The 19,277-nt window shown below is 42.3% G+C and overlaps 1 protein-coding gene across 3 annotated transcripts in view; it reads left to right on the top strand.

Moving 5' to 3' along the window:
- LOC135896835 (corepressor interacting with RBPJ 1) overlaps positions 1–18,915 on the top strand; it is a 49,473-nt gene extending 30,558 nt beyond the window's left edge. For all 3 annotated transcript variants that reach the window (XM_065425319.1, XM_065425329.2, XM_065425336.1), the window contains exons 6-9: positions 3,666–3,775; positions 8,196–8,287; positions 12,390–12,529; positions 16,209–18,915. In XM_065425319.1, the coding sequence (XP_065281391.1) occupies positions 3,666–3,775; positions 8,196–8,287; positions 12,390–12,529; positions 16,209–17,530 (1,664 nt within the window). In that variant the 3' untranslated portion in view covers positions 17,531–18,915. The remainder of the gene's footprint in view (positions 1–3,665; positions 3,776–8,195; positions 8,288–12,389; positions 12,530–16,208) is intronic.
- Positions 18,916–19,277: the final 362 nt, after the last annotated feature.

The raw sequence follows: 19,277 nt of genomic DNA, 5'->3' as shown, positions 1-19,277 counted from the left end.
CAAAATATTTTACAGTAATAAATAAGGGTTCTTGCACAGGCAGTATTCAAAACGTAAGCGATTAGGCCTAGTCAAGCTTCGGTCTAAGGTTGGTCTGAAATCAACTGTGTGTAAGTGAAAACTTTACGCAATGGGAAGGATTGCTGTTAATAAGCCTTAACACTGGTGGATAAAAACAACCCATTGTGAGAAAATAATATTGCACTTGATATTAGTTGAACACAATTAGCAAAATAACACGCACTCATGAGCATCTACTGTTGTTTGAGACATCATTTGAAACATTGGATCAGAAAATTAGACAACCCGACAAAAGCTTCTGTGTGTTCACTGCTGCTGTCATTTAAAAATAATATTGCCGAGTTGCCCAAAGCGCAAATTTCACATTTGTTTTATTGAGGAAGTACTGGAGCACTGGAAGCTAGTTTTGACGATACCTTTAGTCGAAGTTTTAGTTTTACTGACTCCCAATCTGCCAAAAATTGTAAAATCTGCGCAATAGTTCACTTGTCATTTCAGATGCCGCATGGCATTGCTAAAAAAAGTATTCCAAAGGAAATGTTTAACATGTTTAAAATCTATCAAATTGATTTGTTTATAGAAGCCTGTCAGGAGGGGAGGAGTTAAATGTCCCTATAGATTAAATAAAAAGGAAAGATGCACAAATAAACTTGCACAGAACAGAACCACAGTCTGGTCTTAATTTAAGGACTTTTCTTCTGGTTGGTGTGGCCAATGGAACTAAATTATATTCATGATTTCAAACAAAATAAAGTTCATGCCCTACTTGCTTGGGAAAATGCAATTCTTTGGTGAGATTTATTGTCGTCTGAGTCACACTTATCACTTTTCTTCCTAGGGTTCAAGCTGGTAGGTAGATAGTACACTAACACCTGACTTCTTTTTTTTTTTTGTTCATTTAGTTCTATTTCTTGATGCTGTGCTTTTCAGCCAAGCTTTGAATGTAAAAAGGGGGCTGCTATGTGAAGATCCTAGGTCTACTCGGAAATAACATTCTTACTAACAGGTGCCAGTGCAGTTTGCAAAAATATATTTACTGTAACCAGCTGCTTCTATGTTTAGCATCCTCAGATGTGAATTATTTGATAAGGCCATATAACACAAATAACAGCATGCAATCTTTTTACTTTGCAGAGCACTAATTCTTTAAAAACCTTTGTTTAATATCCTATTAAAAGGGCTGCCTGTGTGACCCACAATAGCTTCTTTGTGCATACAGAATGGTGCATTGGTCTACTGCTCCAAAAGAAAAAAAAATATGCATATATATATGCTCAGAAATGAGGAATAAGTCTGCTGCATGGAAGTTGCGTTTTTGTTTTGTTTAAAATTTCATGCACTAACAGGCGTCTGGTGATTTGCCGTAATATTCATCAAAATGGGCTGGTAAGCTGGCACAGCACTCCTGCCTTCTTTTTCTAAAACTCTTTTTGGGCCGAGGCAGCATGCATGGGCTCTAGGAAACTGTTTTAAGATGTGGTGCCTGATAGTTAAATGGTCAGTTTGTCTTGTTTGGATATGGCAGTCTAACTTTCTGTATGTCTCATTACCACTTTCAAGGCAACTTTCATATTTTTTTCTATTTCCCAGCTATTTTGGTCAACAGTGATTGTTGGGAAGCAGTTGTGTTGGTGGAAGGTGTGGTCTGGTGAAATTTTCCTTTTTGTCACTGCATGTGTATATTAGAAGAGTTGACTGTTGGGCTAGTTGGTCGTCCATATTTGAAGTAGTAGCTTTGTGAGTTGTGAGTAGCGCTTGTCCTTGTCCGTCTTTCATGTGTCCGTGGTTTTATTCACGCTAAGCTACTACTTCAAATATGTGTATATTAAGTCATTTTATAAGATTGATATAACTGAATGCATAACTAGGCCAGAACATGAACAAAGAACCTTCATTTTAGTGCATGCACTCGTACTCTTTTACGTTATACATTATTGTTGGCTAAAATTTCCAGTGCACTCACTATTTTGTAGATGTCTTTGTAATATTTTGTGGCATTGTGCACAGCAGTTCTCGCATAGATGGACTGGCTGCAGGAGCACTTGTATCAAAAGGATAGGCAGTTTTTTTATCGGGCATACTGCGACGGCTTGGGGGCTATTCCATTCTTATGACGAGTGCAAGGTTGTAAGTTCAGTTCCCGAGAACAGTAGCCACATTTCTGTGCGGGGCTTAAATGCAAATACCCTCACGTACCCTTCTCTGGGTTCACAACAAAGAGCTCCAAGCGGTTCAAAATTAATCTGGACCCTCCCACTATCGCATTTCTCATTGCCCCCTGTGTTGCCCTAGGGTGTCGTACCAGATCCATCCATTAGCATGTCTGTCATTGTAAATAATGTTAACATCATCTGACGAACTTTGAGTGTACACTTGACTCTTGTCACACTCAAAGCTGCCATGGAGCTTGTGGATGTGGATGCTTACTGGGAAATCTCAAATGTGAGGGATAGAAAATATTCTTGCATTCATTTCATAAAGGGCGAGTTTACTCAGTAAAAAATTGTATAGCACGAGAAGGACCGTCAGTTTTCATGTAACATATTGTTGTTGAAAAGTGTTTGATAGATGCTGATGTGATTACTACAGATTTGCATGCATTATAGAAAAAAAGTAACTGATTACAATTACTTCATTCAAAAATGTTATTGATTACTGTAACTAATTATCGCCCCACAAAAGTATTTGAAGAATTCCTCAAAAGTAACCTACTACTTATTTGTTACTTTATTCCAAACCTTTTTAACATTCCACAAATACAGTAAACAGAACAAGCTGGCCTGATACTTTCACTGCATTCTCTGCATCCCTTCACACATTGCTTATGTTCACTAACAATTGCTTTTCAAAAATTTTGTTGGCCTTCTTCCCTCGTTTTTGTGAAGACGTCAGCAGAGACACTGAAAACTCGCTTGATCTGCACGCTGGGTGGCAGGGTGGTGTTGTACGGATATCTTGTGCGCAAGATTGTCATTACTCAACATCTCGGTACTCTGTGAAGCGCAGCACTTGATTGTTGCTGGGACTTGGAGAAGATGCTCCCAGTTAGGCCAGTCAAAATCTGAGAAAAAAAAAAGCTGTTTTTATGCGATCCTAAGTGGCCATCTCTATTGAGACGTATCAGCACCAGTCACATATGTACAAGACAGACATACCAACATGTGTACGAGACAGACATACCAGCACTGGGCAACATATGGTGGAGCTTTAAAATGAGGTAACAAATACTGAGCTCCCGAGTTTGCCAGTCTAAGCATGCTCATCTGCGAGGCTGCTGTGTGGCACAATCTCGGGCATTCTACTGTAGTTCCGGCCAAATTCAGATTATCAAAGCTGTGTCGCCTATTACAGCTTGTTTCATCAATAAAGTAACTAGTTACATGTAATTGGTTACTGAAAAAAATGGTTAAATTACAGTAAGTGTTACCAAGTAAACAAATTAATCATTAAATTACACTACCAAAAATGTAATTGATTACAAGTAATTAACTATGTGCTATTCGTTATGCACAAGTCTGTATGACTGTGACAATAGTCGGCATCTCTGAAAGATGAATGAATCATTGTCCCATCCCCACTTCCGCTGGGTTTATTGTTACTTTGTGGTGTAAAATCACAGAATGGCTGTCTTTGTCTCTGTTCAGGTGGCGTAAGCATGGACCCTTTGGAATTGATGAAACAAATGAGGGATGATGGGCTCCAACTGAAGGCCAACGCTTTGGGACACCGCTTCAATGCGAACCAGGCAAATCAGGTGAGTGAGGGCTATTTAAACTGTCATTCTTCTTTAAAATCCTTATGAGTGTTTGTTTTGTTGTAAGAGGTGACTCGTCAAAGAAGCCAAAGCTGCCATTGAAGACGAACCTTATTTTCGTCAACATAACTATGTTACAGTTATGTTACAGTTAAAGTTAATTGCTGCTACAGCCCCAGACTGTAGCAGCAATTTTCGCTTTAGCTGATGTTTCAGGTTTTTGCAAGACTTGCGCTGTTTTTCTGTACAGGTGTGTCAGTTTTTTTATATATTTACAAAGGTAGGGGAAATCCTTTCAACAATTAACTGTGATTGAACCTTATTATAGCAAAGTCCCATCCCACACGAGAATACCTTCATTATAGTAACCGATATGCACTGTAAGCACACATTCATTGCGCGCAGATATCAGTGAGATACCTTTTAGACTTACTTGGTTTTACCGAATAATTCTATATCTGTGTTCATTATAGAGTAGAATCCCATTGGTATGTTTTCCAAGGGGCTGCGAAAAAAAAAAGACATAATAGCTGGGAAAATGTAACAGTGAGAAAGGACGCAAATCACCACAGCAACTTCAGAAATGGCTCTGAATGGCTGCCAGCACAGTTATTACGTGTCTCGGCAGCTCATGCTCAGACCGGGGATGGCATGCGCATGTGTGTATAATTAAGAGAGACGTATGATATTCGGTGGCAGTGGCCTCTTGCCACTCTTGATATGCTTCACCGCATAACACAGCTTCATTGTGGCAAAGCTGATTGAAGAGACTGCAATTATGCCACTCAAGGCCCTTGCAGGCCCCTTAGCGAATGTAACCCTGCACTTGGTGGATTAGGCCCAGTAAGTGTGGTTCCTGGTAGGTTTTAAGTGGTGTAAACATTTCAGGTGCTTTTCCCAACTGCTCTGTGTTCATTTTGTCCCTATGCTTATGCAGTGCCTGACTTGTTTAACTTAGGTCGCTTATTGCAAACTTCACTAACTTGTTGTAACGTACCACACGCTTGTTGTACCACAGGCTTGCTGCAAAGTACCGATTGCTTGTTGCATCATGTGAGAGCAAATTCCCTTCTGCACCGCTAAATTTATGTGAATTCTGGGTTCAAACACTACATAAGATGCAGAAGCATTACAAAATGGCAACATATCAAATGAGACCATAACACAAAGGGAGTCATCGGTATTTAGGTCAGGACCGTGAAGAAGCGATGTAGCAACTGGAAAAATGCGACAGCAGGGAGAAATGTATCAACAGGGTTTCACTGTATTGAGGTTTAGCTATGCTTCAATATCCCAAGCTATCGCCTACCCCATATTGTTGCAAAAAAAAAAAGAAATAGTTTTGCCCAAAAAGCAAAGCATTGATTACGATAACAATTTATTGGGCAGCTATATGAAGTAAGGATAGTAGTTTTATTGGCCGTATAAACTTGTAAACATTCTTCTACAAAATAAATTAACAAGCATGATGACACGCGCGCACAGGTAAACATAAATATGTCGCAGCCAATGGCTACAGACACTCGCTGCCGAAATGCTGGCGTGAGGCACAGCGGCAGCAGTAGCGGGTGGCTTGACCTTCATGCTGCCTCTCGCTTCAACGTGAGTTAAGCGGCGAGAACACAGCACACACGAAGCTATCAGCGCTTGGCACACCTGGTCTGTGTACCCATTGCAGGTCGCTTTCAAGACAGGGCCCGCATGGCCGTGTTCAGCCGCACCATATAATTGCTGTTGCAATAACAATGTAAATTTCTCTGCCCACATTGAGATATCACCCACCTTTACGAAAGCACAACCGACCACAGACTCCTGCAGCTTACCCATGCACATCAGAGATAGCTTGTAACTGCCATAGGTGGTATTTTGTCGGTTTTCATGAAGCGCAGGTTTCCTGGCAACATTTCCTGAGCACTTTTTATCGATACACTTGGTACAGTTTTCAAGCTTTTACACCAAAACACTGACTGCCCTTTTATACACCTGCTAGAAAGGAGGGTGCATATAGCGTACTGTACTAGTGACTAAACACTTGCCATTTTAATATATGGCATCGCAGGGAGCTCATTCAGGAAATTGAAAGCTGTGCTACCGCTCCACTTGTCTTTTAACTTTTGCCTTATTTTCCAGTGTTTTAAATATTTACTTTCGGTAAACGTTACCTCGCAATTTCAAGCATGTAAACACACAACGCAGCTTGATATTTAGCTCCCATTGCAAATTGAAGCCTATGTGAATGCTTGTATGCAATGAGCTGTTCCCATTAAGAGGGGACGAGCCATTACATCGAAATAAACTACAGAAACTAGAAGGTTGTAGGCTTTTCAAACTTTAGCAAGACAAGCTGACCAGTGGATATGACATTAGGATATTTGAGTGGCTTTCTATTGAATGATCTTGTGGTATACATTGAAAAAGTGAGAATGATGGCGACACTACTACAGTAAAACCTCATTATAGCGAAGTTGAAGGGGAAGCCAGAATTACTCTGTTATATCCATTACTTCATTATATCCATTATTTCTTTATATCCTGTTTCATTATAACAAGGTTTGACTGCACCACTACTACAGTGCAGTCAACTTATAACGATACCACATATAACGATATATCGGTTATAACGATGGGTTGACCTGAGAGTGTCATCTTATGCATTAGGTCTATGGGGAAAAAAACATTTATAACGATAGGTTATTCACCGCATATTGGATATAACGATCAAAATTTTGCCGTCTGGATGGCGTTTTACGTGCTAAATAATCGTAACATTTGCATTGCTTAGTTCCCTGAAACGAACGATGTCGAGACGAGGCGATGTTTACCTCCGTAAGTTCGTATCTGCCACCATTACCGCGCAGCGCGTCCCGCCCCACCATCCTGCCCCGCCCGCGCACCGGAGAATAGCTGAGTAGGCGCAGTGCGCCACAAGATGGCGCTGGCTTCTTCATGCGCATCGGCCACAGTTGCTCCGAAAGAGAGAGAAAAAAAAGCGACAAGCAAAGCGGCGCGGTGGCGCCCGTCACGCGTCTCTCTCTCTCTCGTGATAGCGGGCTGACGCCACCGAAGTAGCGTGCAACCAACGGTTCAACAGTTCAACCATCAACCCAGTTCGAAGATGGCGCCGACAAAGCGCAAAGCTGTGTCGCTTGACACGAAGATGGATATTTTGCAGGACTCTCGATGCGGCTTCAAGGTGAGCGCCCTTGTGAAGAAGTATGAGCTCGCCCAGTTAATGATATCGACCATATTGAAAACCAGGAGCACCACGATTGTGAAGGCAGGAGCTATCAGCGGCCATGCCGATCAGCGGAAAAGGGTTAGAGACCCTTTGTACGCCGATGTTGAAAAGGCTCTTTACCAGTGGTTCATCACCAATTGCTTCAAAAAGGCGGGCTTTGTGCGCAAGGACAAACTTCCTCAACCCACTGAGACCAACATGGTGGAAGCCGTTGACATAACCGAGCTCTGGGTGCTCGTTCCTACTGGTGACACAGGTGATGCGTCGAAGGAGGAGTTTTTGACTGCAGACAGTGCTGCCTCGTTCTGCGATGAGGTCACCGACGAGGCGATTGCCGAAGATGTGCTGTCTCGACAGACGGCAAAGTTGTGCAACAGTGGCGACGGCAGCAGCGACAGTGACAACGAGATTGACAGTGGCTCCTTGACCCCGACCTCGATGTCCACGCAGAGTGCACTGTCCTCGATCGACTCCTTAATTTTGTGCATGCTGAAGGATTGCCGCCAGTGTTCGCGCAGCAGCTGGAATATATGCACACCGCGATTGTGAAGCTGCAGCTGCTGCAAACGCAAGTGCAGATTTCGGACAATTTCGGCGCACCTAACCCTTGACACGGTCATTGGCGCTAGAAATAAAGTTTGTTTTTCACGGCCTAATTTCTACATCATCTATTCTTTAGAGTAAGCAGTGCATTTGAAGCTGCACAGGTATGTTTTGTGTGTGTGTGTTTTTTTTTTTTTTAATAACTGCTTTCCAGATATAGCGATCATCGGTTATAACGATCATATTTTTCATCTTTCTCGATATCATTATAAGTGGACTGCACTGTACTACAATAAGGCTACTACTTTGTTAGCCTTGTTACAAGAACTCTTTCGTGTAGTAATCAGAAAGCTAAGAATTGTAGTGATTCTGATCGAGAGAGAGACAGATATGAGAGCATTTATATTAAATAACAATAAAAGCCAACCCTTAGACCACTGCCAGTTTGGTGCCTAGATTAGCTACATTGTTTTGCTCCTCAGCCAGTAATAGATTAAGTGCTTTCTAAATGCTATATGCTAAGTAGCAACAAGCCTTCATTTGCCTGTGTGTCTGTTTACATGCATGAGCTTTTCTCTGCTGCATTTTTTATAAGTTGCCATAGTGTTCCTTTTTTTTTTCCCCCGTTTCTCATGGTAGCTGCTTGTCCCAAGTGATGACGAAGATGCCGATGACCTGGAGGTGGCATTTTTGAAGTCTCTGAGCACCAAGCAAAAGAAAAAACTCCTGCTGTAAGGCACTTTGTGATTCATACTTTGTGATATAACATTCTATATTTCATTGCAGTTTCTCTTAGTCAATATTCAAGTGTTTGATTAAAACTCGTGCGACACTTGGATATCATGGCACCATAGAAACCTTCCTATACTCCCCAGTTTATGTTCAAAAACTGTATGCTGTGTAAACCGAAATATATGCCTAGATTTCTCCCTGAAAGAAAACCAGCTGAAGTCTCTCGTCATTTTATATAGTGGCCTTAAGGGGAGACACAAGTTGTTGAGATAACTTTGATATTTCTTGATCAATTCCGCTAAAACTGTATATGCTCATTCAGTGTTTTGCATTTATTTTAAATATCTAATTATATTTTGCATATACATAGTAGTTGCTGAGATCATTAATAATTACCTTCTGTTGTTTGCTCAAAAAATTAAAATTTACCTGCTAAGGGGAAAGTTGCACACAACATATGGTTGGACACTAGGGTGCATAAGGATAGGAACACTGGAAACAGATTCGAAATTGAACAATTATTTGTCATGTTACAGCCCACTGAAGTTCTTTGTTCACAGTATGAATAATTAGAGCAAATATAAATGTAAAAAAAAAATTGAAGCTGATAATTATAAAAATCTGCTCTAAGCATTGCATTCTGAAAAAGAAATAGCTCTAGCTGTCCTAGATTCAAAGATATTGATACAGCAAACAAGCAAAGTGACCAAAAACCATGTTTTGAGAAAAATGAGAAAGAAAAACTTTGCTCAGTGCAATGCCAAGACATTGCTCAGTGCTATACTGCAAAAACTATTTGCATATTTGCATTCAGAATTGGTTAGTAAGCCCCATAGTAATCTGCCTGCAGCACTTCAAGCTTAATGCATTTAGCTTCATATGTATATATATATATATAAAAAGATGCAGCTATATTAATGTTGCCACAAACAGGCAGGCTGAGCAAATAGCTTTTGTTGGAAAAACAGACAGCTCTATTTATTCAGGAATATTATGAAGTATTTAGTACATGTTACCAGTTGTAACAGGCTAGTGTGCCCCTAGCACGTGCCCAGCATGCATGCCCTAGGGTGAAATGTTTGTTATCGAAAAAAAAAAAAAGTGTCGTCTGCCGATTACTGGTCCTCTGGATTTTGCGCGCAGCGAGATTGTTCACGAGGAATGGGTTGCATGTTTGGTGGATGCGGCACCACCACAGATTGCACACGAGATGACTTGTCTCTGTGGGGAGACCACAGTCACGTTCACCTTATCCCGCTGCCACACCCCAACTTGCATATTACACAAGACAGCAGAGCATTTATAGAATTGTGGCTTACGATTATGATACGAGCCAGCCGCGGTTGCATCAGCGTGAGCAAGAAAATCCGATTTTCGCATGGTAGCTGGCGTTGAAACAAAGTCTTGCTATTTTTCTTCTGCCTTCTTCACCTTCTCCAAATCATCTGGCTGCATTAGTAGTGCTGGAAGGCCACATGAGCACTGGCCGCTGCCAAAGGCACTTTCATCTGCTAAGCCTATTCAGCAGTCACAGGGAGGAGACTCCGGCAGTGCTCGGCATGGGTAGCAAACCATTGCCGGCATCTTCCAAAGCTACTGCGCACATTCAAAGAGGAGTTTAAAACTCCTCTTTTCTTTTTCTGTTCACTGAATTTATGGATTTAGAAACTTAATTCAACATTGTTTCATGCCGAGTTTCGCACGCCCGAGCCGACGACGGCAAAAATCAGCCAATGGCATGGCGTTATTACGGTCACATGCCTCGGTCGACGAATGGAATTGTGCATTGGAACCACTTTTTCACAGGCTTTTTCTTCATAGCCATTCAGCGCACAAAGTAACGGTGGCGCGAAAACTAAACAAGAAGAGTTGCTCTTTCAAACAAGACCAAGATGGCTGCACTCAGGAACTTAGAACGGCAACTGCGCGTCACGGAAAAAGATCCTTTTTTGTGCATTCGTCAATAGAAATACAGCTCACCGATGCAATGTAAAATGCCATTACGATCAAAAATCAAAATATTGGTCCAAGATGCGTGAAAACTTCCGAGATAAGGCATCAGACACTGTAGAATCCAAAAATGTTTTCAAAAAAAGTCGTTTTTTCTTGATTTCTTTTTTTTTTTTGTCTGATCCGTGTTCCCCCTTAAGCACATTGTAAGTCTTCATCTGGCAACCAGTGGTGTGCACATTCGTGAACGCTGGAAACTCCTGCATCGGAACTCCGGCAATGGAGCCAGCAGTCGAAGAAGTGGATGAAAAAGTGACTCGTGAGCGAGAGCGGTGGTTCGAGGTTTGGCTGAGTGCTCTTGGGCGCAGCCGGCCAGGACTGGGGCCTGCTGACGTGGACTGAGGGACCACATCATTCCCACAATGCATAGCCCCAGCCATATCCACATCCGATCGCGTTGTAACCACTGTTTGTCTCAGTGTCGTGTTCTGTCGCCATTTCTGTGTTGTTATGCCGGTGTGGACTTTGTATTCCGAGGTGTTTCATTCAAGAGGAGTAGCTGAATGCATTGACAATCTTCAGCGGCCTTCAGAGTGAAAGTTCTGGAGTTCGCTGAAGCCCACGGCAACATGAATCCTCAGTGCTAGTTTGGCATTTTGGAAAAGTGCTGGATCATCAATGCCCTTGACGGAACTGATGATGGTGTTCTGTGGGAAGCAGAGAGCAAGAAGCAGCCATCATCCAATGAAAGTAAATAGTTCGATGAATGAGACTTGTGCTGTTTATATGTAAATAAAAATAAATATTTTGGCACTTTTCATTTAAGAATTTTTTCCCTCATGTTTTCCCTTCATGGTCAAAAGGCAGGCCTGTATTTCAGGCCGACTTATATTCCAATTTATATGGTACATTTGAGTCTGAATGCATATTTAAATGAACATTAGAGTTAGACATTGAATCAATCTGTACAGTCCGTAAAGGAACTGCTTTTCAATGGCATAGAGGGACTTTGAACAGGTGCAGCAAACATTTGTTGAAGGAGCCTTTCCTGTGACTTTTGACTGCCTATAGGTTAACACATGCAGCTGGCCAAAATTTTTAAAAAATAAAGAAATTCAGGCACTCTGTTATTCTTTTTACGTGTTCAAGAATTTGACCAAAGACTTTTGACGCGTATAGTTGCATATATCAGTGAGTCTGGGAACTTCAAGGACATGTCAAGCAACATGAAAATGATGTTGCAAGATGGCTCACTATCCCTGGGGCTCTTTCGAACATCATGAAAAATCGCCACACCATCATCATACTGTTATGGTCGACCTGTCAGGTGTGAGAAGCATTCAAACAGGTCACGTCAACATAATTGCCCTCTTCTCCGAATCGACGCCACCTCGTTCTCCACTAGCTGACAGAAAAGGATAAAAGTAGAGACCAAGCGTCGGAACAATGTCTTGCTTTTACACAGCTGACAAAAAAGGATAGAAGCAGAAACCAAATGTTTTTACCCGAGCTGACACCAAGGATGGGCAAAAGGGAAAGACAGACTCTGGAGGAAGACGGCAATGACGACAGGACCGCCTGTGGTTATTTAAGGCTGTGCTGGCCCATTTGTTAATAAGGCCGCTTGAGACTCGGATGATAGTCACATCCATGCACCAGTGAAGTGAATACAACCTTTCTGCTCTTCATCTTGACTATGGCCAGCTTCGTCGTCATTTCTTGATTCCTGCAGTGAAGGCCCACCTCACCCGGTCGAGATTATATCAATACCAACTGGGCTTTGGCATGAGTGATTGCCATTGAAGAGTGTCTACGGGCATGTCAGCTAACTTCCTTCACATGTAGTCAGCAAGAAGATTAATTGGACATGAGGCAATGTACCTGACATCTGTGTATGCCTACAGCACCATTTTCATATGTGTAAGCTGCCACCATTAGTTTTCATCGACGTGCCAAATGTGGAACCCACGTGGACCACCCAAGTGTCAACATAAGAGCTTTCTTAATTTTTTTTTTTTTTTGGCAAGGGCATGTTTTATTTCACCTTGCCTCATGTTATGTAACAAAACACTCGACTATTCACATCTTAAACAACACATCCTTTTTCTTTTTACTCGCCTCGTCTGAGCAGCAATCTCATTTATCAAACAGGAAACTGAACAAGATGGCCAAGAAACAGGACCCGAGGGCTGAGAAGAAGAAACGGAGCAAGGACAAGAAGAAGTCCAAGAAGAGGAAGCACAAGCACAGTGGCAAAAAGGGAAGTTCCAGTAGTGAGAGCTCCGACTCTGGTGAGTAGATTGTGCTTTTTTTTTTTTCTCTTCGTTTAGAAGAGCAGAGGCAACAACACACTGAAATTTATGCCATAAGCATGAGAGGAGGACTTTAGCTGAGGTGGATGTGCGATACTGCCAATCAGCAGTCCATTCTTTTAAACAATTGGTACCTCGAAACTGTGCGCACCACCCAAAAATATGTTTGGCATGTCAAGGCCGTCCTGGAAATTTTGTGGAAGTGTTCTGGCTGTCAAACATTGTGGATCTTGTCCCTTGTACAAGGTAACCCCAGCTTTGATTTTCACAGTTGTTTTGACACTGCATTGTATATGTGCATTTGCGTCAATATTTGAGAGCAAATTTCGGGACCCATCTGGGTCGCTGTTGTATTGTGCTGCTAGGCACGGGGTCAATTATTATTGCTAGATTGCTTGATCAGTTCTCAATCTCCTCCTTGGAGCATTGCCCGACCAATGCCACTTTGCATACTGCCACATGGCAGGCAACGAACTAAGGCCATGTGAGGCATGGCTTTTAATGTCCGCACTGACTGGTAGGTAAAACACCACCGTGCTCCCCACCACGTGGCAGGCAATGTAGAGTGGTTGCATGCATTGCTCACAGCCAAGTGCTGAAATTTTGGTGTGCAATAAGCAATCTTGTAGCTTCAAATCCAAAATCCTGTTATAGTAAACATCACAAAGGAAGTTGCAGCTAGGGCGGTAAGGAACGTCAAACGCCAGCATTTGAGTTTGAGCTTGTGTGAGCATTTCCCATGTCATGTAAGCTTGTGTTTTTTTTTTCCCCTCCCTACTTGTAATTGGCCATGCTATATTTAGTACTAACACTTAGTTTTGCAGACACACAAGGCAGTGTGCTAGGTCTGTATTGTTCAACAGCATGCGTGAAGTCTTTTGTATATGAAAGCTACTGTTACCAAGGAAACTAGGTGCAAAGAATGAGGTATTAGGCCTGGGTCATGATGCTTAAAATAGGTACCAAGTCAGTTCATCCGGTGCCTACATTAAAATTTTTTAATTTGTGAAGCCTATACCACAGTTTTAATTGTACAATTAGTTTATGCCTTCAAGCTATGTATATTCATTTATCCTCACAATACCAAGATTTTGCGTATCTGGTTGAAGATTTTTTTTTGCGTGAGATAATGTGGCACTTGTGCTTTCACAATGTCAACTGCTTCGTGCCCTCTTTATGACCAAATCTACTGCTGTCTCCTAATGAGTTTCAAGTTTTCCTCAAGTGAAGACATACAGACAACCATGCTTGTGATGGCCACTGTGACCTTTCGAACTGCAGGAGTTCGACGCTATTGGGATATTTCTGTATTTCACATAGCTACAAGTGTCTCATGACAGAGGTGGACATCTGAAACTCCGGAGTTTAACCTAACCATCAATTAATTTTTTCGCTGCTTTGCCTTTTGCTATGGTTAAGCAAAACGGTCATGTTGCACTAACATCACACTGATGTGTATTCATCATGGGTTGCAGAATATTGAGCCATATTTAGTGCCCTTATTTTAAAACTAACAAAGGGATGGTCACACACATCGGAAAGCCTACATGCTTTCAGTACCATTTTAAGCTGCAGTAGTCATTGAGAACTGGACTGGCTCTTCAGTGGAATATTGCAGCGAAGGGGGCAGGGGGCATTCCTAGTAGTATGCTGTGCTTGTCCTAAAGCTACTCTCAGAGTGGAATATAAAAGGTTTCATTTTGTGCAAAAGTGACCCGTGTTTTATATAATGTTTTGTGAAGGTTAGTTAAGTCAATTTTGGTTAGTGCTTTTGGTAACAAATAAAGGCCATGCAGCATGGTCAGTGCAGTCATGATTTCCACTTACGCTAGCCTCCGATCATGTACCATGTTCTTGTACTATCATTTCTTATCATTCAGCTTTTGTATACACTTTGTTGCGGTAGCAGCTGCTGAAACTTTTTTTCAAGCTTTGCAGGCGGCAGTATATAACCCTATATAAAACCAGACGGACTTCTGAGCAGGCTTTGGGATACAGAGTGTCTTGAAATTTTCACTGCCCTGCTGACGGTCTCTCTCAAGCACTGTAACCACATTGGGCTTGCTGCACTGGTCACATCACTTTTTCTTGGAGCTACACTGCATAAACATTACATCATTAATTGTAAGAAACTCCATGGGAGTTGGCAAGTGAGGCCATTGGGATCAGTCACGCTGACTTTGCGGATCAGAAACAAAAGTAGAGAGCGCCATCTTAATGTATGTTCTCGACACGCTTCCACACCTCCACAGGTACTTGCATGCAAGGGCTGTATATGCTGTAGCAGCTTGTCGACTTGAATTTCACAGGTTTGGAAGAAAAGGACAGTAGTTAGAAGAGGGATGAGGGTATTGAAGAGAGACGTATTTCATCACTCCATTTTGGTTAGGTGCCAGCACCACTCCAGCGATTCAGTCACTATCACGTTTGAGTTGCTCTGCACTCCATGTGCTCCGCTACTTCTCCTATTTAGAATGGCACATGAATAAGTACCTGCAAATGAATCAACTTCTGTAGTCACTTGCATAGATCTCGCCCAAGAATATCATTTACATATAATATGCACCACGTAACTACAAACATAGCATGCACACAATCCACCAGTAAAAGCTGTGGCAGGTCTAGCGCATGGCACTCAATCCTAATTGTTTTTGCATTTACACGTAGTGGTGTGGTGGCAAGAACTGCCAGTGTCATGGAACAGGTGACAATGTGCTCATACACCATGAGTATGCTGAAATTGGTAGCTTGGATGTAAAAAAATTTGAACAGTGTGAGAGCACCAAGGCATGATCAGAGTAATTGAGAACAGCACATTATAGAATGTAGATACAGCATTTTAACATCATTCAAGTGTTAACCACCCTGAAGCTTGGCTGTTGTTGCAAGGAGGGCACGAAGTGTTTTTTTTTTTTTCATATTGTAGAACACAGCCCGTCAGGAACAAATGTTGTCAAAATGCAGGTTAGCGCAAACTGAATCATGCAACATTTCAAATATAATGAAAGCAGAGATCGGTAGTTGAGCTACTGCAGTAATATTGATCCTTTAGCATTTCAATAATTCTCGCTGCTGTTCCCTTGCAACGCAGTTCACTTGATATTGTCCTGTTGTAAATTCAAGCAAAATGTTAAGGTACGGCTGCATTTGTCCACAGGCAGTGCTCATTCTCAAGAGGCAAAAAAAGATTCCCTTGTGCGCTGCTGATATCATTGTATAGCAAAGTTCTGAAGAACTTTATTTATGATTTGCACTATTTAAGACTGCAAAATCAGTTGTAATTTTGTGCATTTGTTGTGCTTTTACATTCAATATCAGCATTATCTCAACATTACATGTGATTTACAGTTGTGCACATTTCAAAGCACTCATTCCTAGGAGTTAACTTATCAGAGAAGGGCAGTTTTGGGCATCTTTCTTGGTTGCACGTTTTTCGTACAGTTCACTGTCTGTGCCATTTGTGTGATAGATATGCTGTACCATGTAAATGTTTGGTTCACTTGAAGTTTGTGCATTCCTTTATCCCACTTGTTTTCTCTATATGTGATTTTTGCTGTGTTGTGGCGCATGCTTTACTTTTCATAGTACTTTTTGTTCTTTTCAAAAAGAAAGAATAACTAAGCTGAAAGAGCAAAATTACATTGGTTTCATCCATCAGATGTGGCTAAGCGAAGAAAAGATCGCAAACGGAAGAAGCATGGTGGAAGCAGCAAGAAAAAGACATCCAAAAAGGGCTCCAGCCATGAGAGCAGTGGATCGAGCAGCAGCTCCGATGAGTCAAGCACTTCAAGTGACTCTAGCAGTCACTCATCCTCTTCGGACGGCAGCGACGACCAGCGCTCACGCAAACGCCGGGCTTCTGAGGAACCCAGCACAGCCACAACTGACATCTCATCCTCCAAAAAGGCCAAGCACAGCCGCAAGAAGAAGGAGTCCAAGCGACACCGACATGGCAAGAAAGCCTCTGGGTCAAGCGACAGCGAGGACAGTTCCACAGGGGACAAGCACCACAAGAAGAGGAAGAAGCACAAGTCCAAGGACAAGAAGCAGCACAAGGGAAAGGCTCCAAGCAAAGAGAAGATAACTAAGAGTGCCACCAGCAGCCTTGTGGAGGAGCTGAAGGAATTACTCCCCAAGACTGGTGGCCCAGGATCACTGTTTGATGAAGGCAAAGGACAGAAGCCTGCAGGGCTGCTTTTCAGTGACCCCATGAAAGACCTGCTGCCGAAGCCGGCTTCATCTTTCTTGAATGATACCTTGGAGGAAGCCATTTCCAAGAAAGACCGGTCTTCCTCACACCACTTAGCTGACTCATTTGGGGACGTGTCATCAAAGAATGGCCCGTCACTGTTTAGTGAATCACTGAGCGACTTTTCAAAGTCAAGAGACACCTCTGCACTGTTTGAGGAGTCTTTGAATGACCTACCAAGGCTAGTGGCTGAGCCTCCAAAGGACGTGCCTATGTCGAAGCCAATGTTCAAGGACACTTTCAAAGAGCTCGTCCCTAAGCCCAGTGGTGGAGCCACCTCCGGCGTCTCAATATTTAGCGGAGACCTCGAAGAGCTGCTGCCCAAAGTGCATGACTCCTCTGACGAAGAGTTGCGAAAGCCATCATCCCCTTCCAGGGCAGTCATCAAAAAGGAACTAGGCAAGCCACAGAAGGTGATTGATTTTGATTTCAACTTGGAGGGACTCGACGAAGAGCACGGCTTTGGTGGCAGCACCAAGAGTGGCCCCAAAGCGACTTCAGGAAGCAGTAGTCAGCTGATCCACTTTGACATTGACTTCGAGAACCTTGATGCAAGCAGTAGTGGACCCAGCGCTGCTAGGGAGAAGTACTCACCATCATCTCCAACCTCAGCTGTGAAGAAGGAGGTCGGCTCAGACCCCGAGCCCGACAAGCTGGGCTCCCTGCTGAGGAATCCATCTCCACCACCACCTCGCAGGAACAGCAGCTCCAAGTCAAGCCCGGACCAGTAGATGTGCATGTGTTTCTTTTTATGAAAAGGGAAACCAGTGCTGTACAGACACATAAGTTTTTTATTGCCATGCAGCCTGGAGATTACTGTCATCTTATTTTACCATCCTCTCCTGTGCCCTGGTGTAATTGCATTGTTGCATACGTAATGTATTGCATGCCAGCACTTTATGCATCTGTGTACGTTTAAGGAAGAGATACAGGGGTGAGGTGATGCAGTCTGTTCATTTTTATTGTATCACATGAAGCACTTTGTGAACAGGTGGAACCAAAGGTAAATGGAACATGCTTCTGAGTTCCAAGTGTGCAAGTTTGCACCATTGCAGAGTTACAATGCTTAGCAGTGCCGAAGCATGAGCATTTTATGCCTGTTAATGTTTGGTAGGCAAGCATTAGTGCAGTTTTCATGGTGCCTTGTTCCATTTAATTGGGGTTCCACTTTTAATGCCATCTTCACTGCAGTGCGCAGCCTGTAGTACAATGCTTGTCATCAAATAAGCACGCATCGATACTGTGTAGGCAAGCATCAGATGTTTCCCAACACTTTCCGCTTGTCTACATTAGTGAGTGCAGACATGCAGTTGTGTAGTGGAATGTAGGTGTGCGAGGCTTGTGTTGTTGGGTAAAGTTAAGAATGACTGCAGTGCTGTGAAGATTTTCACAATATTTGCTCATCACAAGTACTTAGCAGGAACTTTTCTTTGTCTTGAGGTAATCACTCTTCAAGTTCAAGCTATTGTTAAAGCATTCAAAACATAATGTAAAAAGCAGTGGTACAGAATTTGTGTGAACATCTTCACTGTAGCTATTCCCACCACACTACGAAACCAAAAGTTTCAATTTTAACTTGTATAGTGCAAGTCCCTGCACCTTAATTTAGTTAGCACATTGCCTCTCAGTTTAAAAATTTGCATGCATTTTGTATAGTGAACCCAACATTAACATTGCTTCTGCACCCTGTTCTGTCGTCTTTATATAATGCAGTAGTGCAGTTGATTATTTTAAATCCTGAAATGTATTTCACCCTTCAGACGCTGCGTGTTGCCTAAAGCATAACTGAAGCTTACCTCTGATAAGTACACATTGCCCTAATTTCCCTCTTATTGCACACAGCCAGCATGTGTGTACACTGGCCATTTTGTTTCCTCCTCTCATTGTCTCGATAAATATTCGTCTTTGCTTGCTTTTTCTCATCTACTTTACATGAAATTGATATGTCTTGCCAGATCTCTTGTATGTAGTGACAGCTTATGCTAATGCCCAATCTAAATAGGGCAATGTCCCTCTGTGTCTGGTACTCTTTAGAGGAAGCATGTGAAAAAAGAACTTTTTGCTGTTGTCTTAAAGAAGTAATAAAGACAGTGGGTGTTCCCCGAAAATACATTAACAGTGTTGTCATCACTCCAGTGTTCTGAAAGAAGTTGCTTACAATTGGCAGCTGTTGATTCACTTGTGTGTAACGTGGTGAGCAGGTGGTAGCAGAAGGCCTTTCGCACCAAAGTTAAACCACTGTTTCATATTTTGTGGTACATGCAGCATTGGCTGCACATACTTTTTTTGCAATACTGTATATGTTAGTTTACTAATTGAGCTTCACCGATACATCTACAAGCCACAAATGATACAGTGGTGTGCCTGTTGGCATCTTCTTTTGGTCACAATTGGTACATGTTCTCTTTTATTGCATGATTATCTGCTCTCTGTTCTGTGCAGTTGCCACTTCTTGATTTTCTTGGACTGGTTCATGAT

This window comes from Dermacentor albipictus, chromosome 1 (assembly GCF_038994185.2).
Source record: "Dermacentor albipictus isolate Rhodes 1998 colony chromosome 1, USDA_Dalb.pri_finalv2, whole genome shotgun sequence".
NCBI lineage: Eukaryota > Metazoa > Arthropoda > Arachnida > Ixodida > Ixodidae > Dermacentor > Dermacentor albipictus.
The sequence above is the reverse complement of the archived record's forward strand: the minus strand, read 5'-3'. Positions and strand labels throughout refer to the sequence as shown.